This window comes from Vigna radiata, chromosome 6, assembly GCF_000741045.1.
Source record: "Vigna radiata var. radiata cultivar VC1973A chromosome 6, Vradiata_ver6, whole genome shotgun sequence".
NCBI classification, from domain to species: Eukaryota; Viridiplantae; Streptophyta; class Magnoliopsida; order Fabales; family Fabaceae; genus Vigna; species Vigna radiata.
This window is the reverse complement of record NC_028356.1, coordinates 27,296,884-27,307,420: the sequence shown is the minus strand read 5'-3', so window position 1 is coordinate 27,307,420 and position 10,537 is coordinate 27,296,884. Positions and strand designations below refer to the sequence as shown.

At 30.3% G+C, this 10,537-nt stretch overlaps 1 protein-coding gene across 1 annotated transcript; it reads left to right on the top strand.

Annotated features, from left to right (window-relative positions):
* Nucleotides 1-1,192: 1,192 nt before the first annotated feature.
* On the top strand, nt 1,193-3,224 carry LOC106763646 (amino acid permease 3-like). Its single transcript, XM_014647812.1, has 6 exons — nt 1,193-1,289; nt 1,381-1,614; nt 1,768-1,861; nt 1,951-2,165; nt 2,263-2,402; nt 2,571-3,224. The coding sequence occupies exons 1-6, from the start codon at nt 1,193-1,195 to the stop codon at nt 3,222-3,224; spliced, it is 1,434 nt and encodes a 477-aa protein (XP_014503298.1).
* Nucleotides 3,225-10,537: the final 7,313 nt, after the last annotated feature.

Genomic DNA, 10,537 nt, shown 5'->3' with positions numbered 1-10,537 from the left:
CGAATGAATCTCTATTGAATCCATTAACATTCCTCTTAAAGCCAGAGACCAACAACGACCGAAGTGTAGAGAATCCAAACGACCCAGTATCAAGTTGTGAGCGATGATCTAACTCTGGTTCTTATGAGCTTATAATATGTTTACACTCTGTGTCAAAGTTAAGGTCGCTGACAATCGAAGCATGTGCAGAGAAGTCCTTAATCTGATTCCTGAGAAAAACGAGGATGTGAATGTTGTTGCCGTGAGTGTCTAGACCGCGATGATATGCTCGGCGACAACAATACATGAAGCGCTGTAACTTGCTAATCAGCCAAGCTATGCTTGGTTTTTACTTTCTAATTAAATATAAGTTGCTTTTTAAGCTACCGATTAATGATAAAATTATTCCATAGCTAAAAATATTAAATTTTTCAAAGGAATAACAATTGTACATGTATCAAACCATGTCTCTAAATATTTTCTCATCAAACAAAGCTAAATTATTGAGAAGTATTTTTCCTATATATAATACCAAATTTTATTGCACTGTTCCCACCTATTTTAATAAGACCTTGTCATTTGATTAGTTCATTTTATTTACAAATTTTTAAATTCAAATCTTGCTTAAGAAGTTCAAAATAACTGTACCACTTTATACAAAATATTCATAAATAACTTCTTGTATGACTCTAAATATTTGTATCAAAATTAGTTCCAACAGTAGGTTCCACTGACATTTTATCGCACAAAACTTAGTAAAGTTTGAAATATACTATGTAGTTATAGAAAGCATTTTATATGCATGGGATTTAAGAAAATGATTTATTTCAAAGTATTGGAATTATTTGGTTGATTTTTGAGAACATACACTTTCATCCTTTAATATAAATAAAGATTTTGAGAGTCTGTAAAAGACAAAAGAATCATAGAAAAAACTAACCTGCAAGTTAATTGGTAGTCAATTAAGAAAAAACAAAAAAAACAGAGAGAGATCTTCCTCCTTGGGGGGTATTGTGTTCGGTTAGAGAATTAATATTTTTTTTTTCTTTCTCTTGTGGTGCATGACCCCGTGGTAAACCACTTTCAATCAAACGCCAACATACCAAAACACAACCCTCAAGACGGAGAGAACGAAGGCTGCATATATACTCTAAAACTAAATTTGGGTTGGTGTCTCTCTCTCTCTCTCTCTCTCTCTCTCTCTCAAAACAAGATGTTGGAACAAGGTGTAAGCAGAATTTATGGAGAGGTACCTGAAGCCTCCAATGGCACTCAAAACTTTGATGATGATGGCCATGTCAAAAGAACTGGTAATCAAATATCCTCAAAAGTCCAAGTATTTGTGTTGGTTATTGGTAAGTAGTCATTTCAAACTCACTCACTTTGAGCTTCATAATAAAGGAACTATGTGGACTGCAAGTGCTCATATAATAACAGCTGTTATTGGGTCTGGAGTGCTGTCTATGGCATGGGCTATTGCTCAGCTTGGTTGGATTGCTGCTCCTTCTTCATTGATTCTGTTCTCTGTGGTAACCTATTACACCTCCGGTCTTCTGGCTGCTTGTTACCGTACTGGAGACCCAATCACCGGCAATAGAAACTACACTTACATGCACGCTGTTAGATCCCACCTAGGTATGCATGCTACTCAACTCAATTATGCTAAATTTGTAATGTCTTTTCATAATATTTCCGGAAAAAGGTACTAGCTTGTATCAAAGTTGACAGCAAGGACTCGACTTTCTTATTCATGTTTTTACTAAAGAAAAATATTCTTGGATTTTGAAGGTCGTATGAATGCAAACTTCTGTGGATGCGTTCAGTATGCGAACCTTTTCGGAGTGGCAATCGGGTACACCATTGCAGCTTCCATAAGCATGATGTGAGTTTTGAAAGATGCAAGCGTTGTTGTGTGGATCAAAGTGTAAAAACAAATGTGCTAATTGGTGTTTTGGGTTGTTCATGAAACAGGGCCGTTAAAAGGTCTAATTGTTATCACAATAGCGGAGGAAAAGATTCATGCAAAATGAACAGCAGTGTGTATATGATTTCATTTGGAATTGCTGAAATTGTATTATCCCAAATTCCAGATTTCGACCAGTTCTGGTGGCTCTCTATCGTGGCTGCTGTCATGTCTTTCACATACTCTGCAATTGGACTTGGTCTTGGAATTGCTAAAGTTATAGGTATGGTTCTAGCATGTTATGTTCTAGAGAATTGTCATTTATTATATCATTGTGAGTTGAGGATTGATCATATTGACTTGAATTGTGCTTGTAACAGGAAACCGAATGGTTAAAGGAAGCTTAACTGGTGTAAGTATTGGTGTTGTCTCAGAAACCCAAAAAATATGGAGGACCTTCCAAGCTCTCGGTAACATAGCCTTTGCCTACTCTTACTCAATGATCCTTATAGAAATTCAGGTACATCTACATTCATATCAACTTCATTGTTTGAAAGATAGTTTCATAGGTCTTATTTGTATGCTTTTTCTAATCAGAATTGAAATTTTACATCAAGAATCTGTATGATTCTAAATGTGAGTATTAGAAGTTGAAGTATAAACTAAAACAGGGGTTGGTATGAAACAGGACACGATCAAATCACCTCCTGAAGAGTCAAAGACAATGTCGAAGGCTACTTTAGTGAGTGTATTGGTGACAAGCATTTTCTATCTGCTATGTGGTGGTTTTGGCTATGCAGCTTTTGGAGATTCAAGCCCTGGAAACCTGCTAACTGGTTTTGGCTTCTATAACCCATATTGGCTCCTCGACATAGCCAATGTTGCCATTGTTGTCCACCTTGTTAGTGCATACCAAGTTGACTGCCAGCCGCTGTTCCGATTTATTGAAAAAGTGGCAGCACAAAAATTCCCAGACAGTGATTTTATAACGAAGGAGTTTGAAGTACGAATCCCTGGTTGCAAACCCTTCAAGCTCAACCTTTTCAGATTGGTTTGGAGGACAATTTTGGTGATCTGCTGCACTGTCATAGCAATGTTGCTACCATTCTTCACTGACATTGTGGGGCTTATTGGTGCCATTGCATATTGGTCACTGACCGTGTATTTCCCAGTGGAGATGTATATAGTTCAAACTAAAATACGAAAATGGAGCACAAAATGGATAGGCCTGCAGATGCTTAGTGCTGCATGCTTCGTCTTGGCAATGGTAGCTGCAGTAGGTTCCATTGCTGGAGTTCTTGATGATCTTAAAGTTTACAAGCCATTCATGACCGATTACTAGTTGACTGACATTTTGCTAATTAGAAATCTATAGGTGATCTTGTTTATTCCTGAGTGTTTTCAGTTTCTTTTATTTGTAATTACTGAAATAACCCATTTTTGAATTAATTTACGAAGTTAACTAAATCTTCCAAATTTAAGAAATCGATTATTTTGAATGAATATGATATGTTAACCATTTCTTTTAACAACTTTTTGTTTACCATAAATTATCTATTACTATTTTATTTTATTGGTTTGTTTATTTGAATAAATTATTCACAAGATTGTAAAAAAATTATTAAAATAAAAGATGTTAAAACAAGATTTTTCTATTTTGAAACCAATTTCTCACTATCATGACCTCTTTCTGTCTCATTCTCGTTTCTAAGTTGTAATAAGAAATCACTAAGAATTGATTAGTAATTTTGTTTTTAAGCACATGTTTTGATTCATTTGTAAGGATCTTTTATTTCTTTATATCTTTTATTTTAATTATTTAAATTATGTTTTTAATATTTTGTATTAATTTAAATATTTAAACATGTGTAATTATCTCAATTATTTAATTTTATTTAACAAGTATAGATATTATAATATTCTTAATTATTTGACTTTTATATTTGTAAGTGATATTCTTTTTCAATTTGTGACAATTTTTTTTAAAATGATGATTGCTATCTTTTTCAATTTTTTTTAGTATTAATTTAGTTTTTAAGTGTAGATGTTTTATATTTATAATTAATTCAATTATTTTAAATAAATACTCATATTATAATTTTTATATGTATTTGTTTTAAAATAATTTTTTTTTAAAAAGAGTTAATCAATGATAGGTAAACATCGCTTCCTTTTCATTAAAGTTTGCATAATTTTTTTATTTAACGATAAAATCCGACTAAAATGAAAAATCTTGAAATATTTTCTATACATGTTAATTTTTCCAGTTTTTTTTTTTCCATTGTTTAATAGAAAACACTAAAAGAAATGTGTATAGAAAACTCTAGCGTTGGAAATAACATTTGTGTACATCATATATTTATTTATCATTTTTTGGTCAGAAATAACAAAAAGTTTTATGAATTACATCATATATTTATTTATTACTTAAAAAAATATCAATAAATAGCTGTAAGGATAACAAAAATATAAATTTTATGAAAACCACAAATAAAAAACCTTATTAAGAACTTTTAGCAAACGTAGAAGTTTAAGATTAAAAAAAGTTACACGTGTAAATTACATTCTGGTATTGATATGTCATTTATATTAATAAACTGTATGAAGGAAAAAAAAAGAATAGAATTTTAATCCCGTATACAAATTTACCATGGAGAATAAATTAATAACTATTTAAGTCATTATTTTTGTCAAAATTGCAAGTCCAAATTTGTAAAAGTGTGCACTTTTATTTCTCACTCACGTAGTGGAGTTCACTCGTTCAAAAGCTATATTTTATTTTAGGGTTAAATATGTTTTTAGTCCCTATATTTTGGGGTAATTTTGGTTTTAATCCCTCTTTTAAAATAAGGTACAATTTAGTCCTTTAACTTTAGAAAACTCCGGTTTTAGTCATTTTTACCAAATGTTTTTAATTTTATTTGTTATTTCAAACACGTTTCTCAGTTAACATTAAAGCAAAAATGTCTCAAACAGTGTAAAGAATCCAAATGCTATAATCAAACGTGCTTGAACAAGCAAATAAAGTTAAAAAGATTTCGTAAAAAGGACTAAAACCAGAGTTTTCTAAAGTTGAAGGATTAAATTGTATCTTAGTTTGAAAGAGGGACTAAAACCAGAGTTTTAGTTTGTATTTTGGACCAAGGACAAAATGGTCTTTTTCCTTTATTTAATTGGTTAGAAATAAAATAAGGGATGTGTGGGAAGTAAAAGAGTTTGAATTAAATAAAAAAAGGTTAGAGAAGGGAACGTGAGATAGAATGAAATTAAAGATTTAGATAGATTTGGTTTTAAAAATATATTATTATAAATAAGGATATATTAAAGATAGAGTTAAGTTGTTTTATAAATATTAAAATATAGATAGATGGGTGGTAGTGTGTGTTTTAGAAACCCTAGAAACTCTAAAATCAAAGAGAGAAAATAGAGAAAGAAAGGAGAATGGCGTTTTGGGAGAAAAGAGAAAGAGCTGGCAGAAACCTTTAAAGCAAAGGGAAGATTGGTGGTATTTTGGAGTTGTAGATAAAGCCTTAGGATTGGCCAAGGTATGAGGAAGCTTACCTTTGTTTGTTTGTTGTTGTATGTTATATGTTCTTGATTATATTGATTGATAATCCTTTTTTTAATGTATGCATACATGGTTATGTGATTATATGTGGTTATTGTTAGCAAAAAGTTTGTTGATGCATGGGCATAGGGTTTATGTAATATTTGCATTGGATTTTCTCTATGAATGTATTATGTATGATTTGTTAGGTTGTCCCAATAGAGGGTTTGATGCTAAGGGTGAACAAAGTTATGATGCTTGGGGATTTTCCATGCAAATATATGTGGTAAGGGTGTGCTAACAATCATATGCATTATAATTGGGTTTTATTGGGGTATAATATGTCAATGATTGGATTTGGATGATTCAAGTGATGTATTGTATGTGTTCAGGCATGTTTACAAGGATATGTGATGTTTGAATGCATGTATGATGTGTTAAGTATGTTTTCACGTGAACTAGGGCTGATGTGTGTGAGTTTTGAATATTTGAATTTTGTCCAGGATGTGTTTCATTTCGACAATAATCGATTATCATTAGTTATAATCGATTATCTGCACGTCGATGTTGAGTATGGTTGCGAGAATAATCGATTATATGGGGATAATCGATTATCCCTTCATATGTGATGTTTCTGGGAAATTTTTACTGAGATAATTATTTATCTAAGTCATAGTCGATTATCACAATATGTTTTTTTGTAATATGAATCGTTTCAGAAGTAATCTATTATCCCGATGCATTTTTACTGGAAAAAAGTGTTTTGATTAAGAATGGACATTGACCAAGATTGAGAAGTTGTAGAACGTGATGATAATCAGAGGATGAGATTAGTGGTTATATTTAGGGTCAGGATTGACTTGAGGTTGAGTTTGGAGCATGAGTGAGTATTGGAATGTACTTGAGTTTGTGATTGGTGAGCATGATAGTGGAGGATAAGTCTACTTGTTATACCTGGTAAATCCCGGTGCTATCTGCGAATATGTGTTTCTTTTTGCCTTGTGTACATTGGAAGGGTTGTTTAGGTATTAAACCTTCCTTGTGTGGGGGTGAATGTGTCTTCCTTGTCCTTGTGTTGCAGGATTACATGTTCTTTAGCTGGATTGTAGGACTAGTCGAGCGTATCTATATGGGGAATCTACAAATTGGGCTATAGGCGCAATTGCAGTCGGTGAGGTAGGGTACAAGAGTGGAACTGGCTCTTTCCATTGTGGTTTTTATGGTTCAGTGATGTACATGGTTTGTTCATGACAGGGATATTCATGGTGGTGGTGATCAAGATGGAGTGAGTCGTGATGGAGGTACATGCGTTAATGACCGTAATGACGATGATGTTCCAAGGAATACTACNTTGATAGTAATGGTATTATGTGGTGTAGANAACATAGGTATTGGTGAATGNGAGGTATAGGTGTGTGATGATCAAGGATCNAGGNTCGAGAATCAAGGATCGAGGTTCGAGGATTGAGTAACTTACTGTGATTGAATTGTTATGTTAGAGGATTAAGAATCTTGTTGTTATTACTATTGGGTATGGNGTGGTAGTTGTGGTTGATATAATCAATGTGTTTATATCTTATTATTATGATTTTTTTTATCGATAGCTTACCCATACATCTTTGTATTTGTGAGTTTGTGAATGAAATTATCGATGATGATCGTATAATGTATTATACGTGAGCAAACGATCTTGTAGATGATGTTGAAGCATGATAGATCCGAGAGATGACGGGAGATAGACTTGAGATTTTTATGTAAAGCTATTGCAATTGAATTTTTAAGACAATGTAATTGGAGTTATTCTATTTCCTTCGTTATTTTTATTGTTTTAAATAAAACAATTGAACAAGTGTTTTGGAATTATTATGTTATGCAAGTTTTAAATATTAAGGTTTTTGAAAATACGTTTCCACGCTATAAGAAAGCCTTGAAATTTATCGATCTTTTGTAATAAATTGTGACCCCTTGAAGGGGCCTTACAATTCTCATATGTCAATGCATACACTAAACCTTATCACATCACAAAATTTCTCCTTGAAATTCTCTCACAACATTCGAAATCATATTCTCCATTAACAAAAACAACATCATACATCTTAAACATGCAAAGCACCAAAATAAATCAATCTCGCACAAGTCACGATATAAGAAAACACAACATACACACTACCGCTCAGAGGTGGCGCTTAACGCAATACCTCTCACAAAAGAGAGTGCTCAGGTACAGTCTTGGCACTCATCACCAAACCTTTCACAAAAGGTGATGCTTAGCGTCAATCCTGATGCTCAACATCATTCTTCTCACAAAATGCCTTGCTTTCTTCTTGCAAAATTTCTCGCTTAGCGAAACTATTCTACCACTTAGTGACTTGAAATTAAATTGTTTCATACCTAAGTGAAAATTGGCACTCAAATCACTCAGCGTCAAAGCATTTGCAAAAATGGTCGCTCAATGATGAAAATGGATGTTCAACGATCTAGAGCAAAAATTCTTCCAAACTTGGACAAGCAAACTTGTGCTCAACGGTACAACAATACTACTCAACGTCATACTAGAAAACAACAAACTCAACATTGTGATTAGGAGAACTAGGGGCCTGTTCATATGATTAAATTGGTATTCCTGACTTAGTGCTTGGTTCAAAAATTACTTTCAATGTCAAAGTACATACCCTTTTTATTCTTATCAACAACAGAAACATGATCAAAATACACCATTAGGATAACTAATCAGCATTATAGAAGACTCAGACCCCACATGCAAACCAAAAGTAATCCACTTACAAAAAAAAAACGCATAGACTAAGAAAAGAAGCAGAAAGTCAACTTACTTTATTTGAGAAACCAATCATATAAAGGTGAAGAACTTGTTTTAAGGATTACTCTAACAAACTTTGATATTCAAACAGATGAAAAGGGATTAAAAACTCTATTGAAAAAGATTGAGCTCTGGAGAAAAGAATTTAAAAAGAAAATTATGTGATTTAAAATAATAAAACTTGTTTATAAAAATTATATTTATACTTTAAATTTTTATTATTAAAATAATTAAGTCTTAACATTTTAAATATGATAGTTTTAAAACACGATTTTCTAAACTTTTACAATTATAAGAAACAACATATAAATTTTAAGGTTTATGAAATTTTTTAATTTTTTTTAAATTTTATTTAAATAATTCATTAAAAAAATAATAAGTTAGCAGCAATATAACTATCCACACAATTTTATTATTATTTTTTATATATTTATAATAATTCCTTTTTCATTCTTATTACTTCTTCAATTTACTATGTCACAATGATACAAAATCTGAATAAAAATAACATAAAAAGTCATAAAAATCTTATAATTTTATGAGTTAAATATTAATTTTAATTCTAATAATAAATAAAATATTAAAGTAAGACAATTCTCCTTACATGTGTTAATAATAAGATAAACGAAGTCAACTTGACTATTTTTTTTTACTAAATTAGAAATTTGAAATCTAATGAGATTCAAGAGAGATTTCACTTCCATATTTTATTCTTGTAATTTATCTAGGATATTTATTACCACACAATTAGGGTCAATTCGACAAACTCCATTTATATGTTTATAGTAATAAGTATGTGTACATATTTTATTGAATATTAATTACAACAAGAAGTGATATAATAAAGTTTTAAACAAAAATAAAAATATTAACGTATATGATTCACAGAATAACAAATTAACCACAAAAATTATTAAAACATTTTAGTTTTAAAAAAATTTAAGTATCAAATTTACACAATTCAAACTAGTAAATAATTATAATAAAAAATTATAAAAAGTTTTTATTGATAGATTAATTCATTCATCCATTTCCACCCCATTTTAAATTTATTTAACCCACAAATTAAGTTTGAGATTCCATATAATCCATATTTTGAAAAAAAAAGTTATATTTTTTCTTTTATTTTTTAAACTCAACCTAACCTTTGAAAACTTTATAAATGAAAGTAACTCATGTATGAACGCATTTTAACATTCCACCATTAGGCTTTTGGAATGGGAAAAGTGTGTAAATTCGGGCCCACATCTCTCCCATCACTCCTAAGCGGCTTTGACATTCATGTGATAATACTTCTACTAACACACCTTTTTAAATTAAATTAGGTTTACTTTTGCTATCTAGTCATGAAATGAGACTAATAACCTTTCAATTTAATGACATGTTGATAAATGAAACTAAAAAATAAAAAAATACTCAAGTTGAAGCAAAATAAAAAATCTAGAAATTATGTTGAGAATCACTTAATAAATGTATATCAATAAATATTTAATAAAATAAATTTATGTATTTTTTTTTTGACAAAAACTAAATTTTTTATAATATGTTTTGACAATTTATAAATATTTTCATACAATTTTTTCAACTCTAGCTGTAGATTAACAGAAATTTGAACATAAATGATGATAGTATCAAAAGTTTAAAACCTATAAAAAGCTGATGATATTGAAAAGGCATAAGATGTTTGACGATAGCTTTATAAAAGGAAGTTTTTTAAAAATTCCTTATTTTGTTTGAATATCATACTTTAATTAATAAATTTTGAATTTACGAGTATTGATTGTACACACTTTGGAACTCGAATGCCGAATAAAACACTAAATATTGTTAAGAAAAACTCAAAACTAGGTCATGGATTACCTAAGAATACATTTAAGTTAGTTGAAATCTTAAAATTAGAAGTCAGATAAAGCTTATCTAATTAATTAAATATTAAAAGAATTTAATAACATCATCTATAATATATATATATATATATATATATATATATATATATATATATATATATATATATATATATATATATATGAGTTTGTTAACACGCGTATTTCTGTTTTTCAGTTGGTTGGTACGTTTTAATAATGTGTACCGGATTATAGTAGACAAAAATACTCTCATTTATCATGGATTCTAAGTTTTAAGGTCAATGATATTTTTATTCTCAAAACAAAAAAAAAAAAAGAAACCCCCAAACCCTTACTCACCTCTCTCATCCCTCTCAATCCTTTCTCTTTCATCTCTCTCACTCCAACATTTTCTCTGTCATCCCTATTGCCCCAATTGAAAAAAA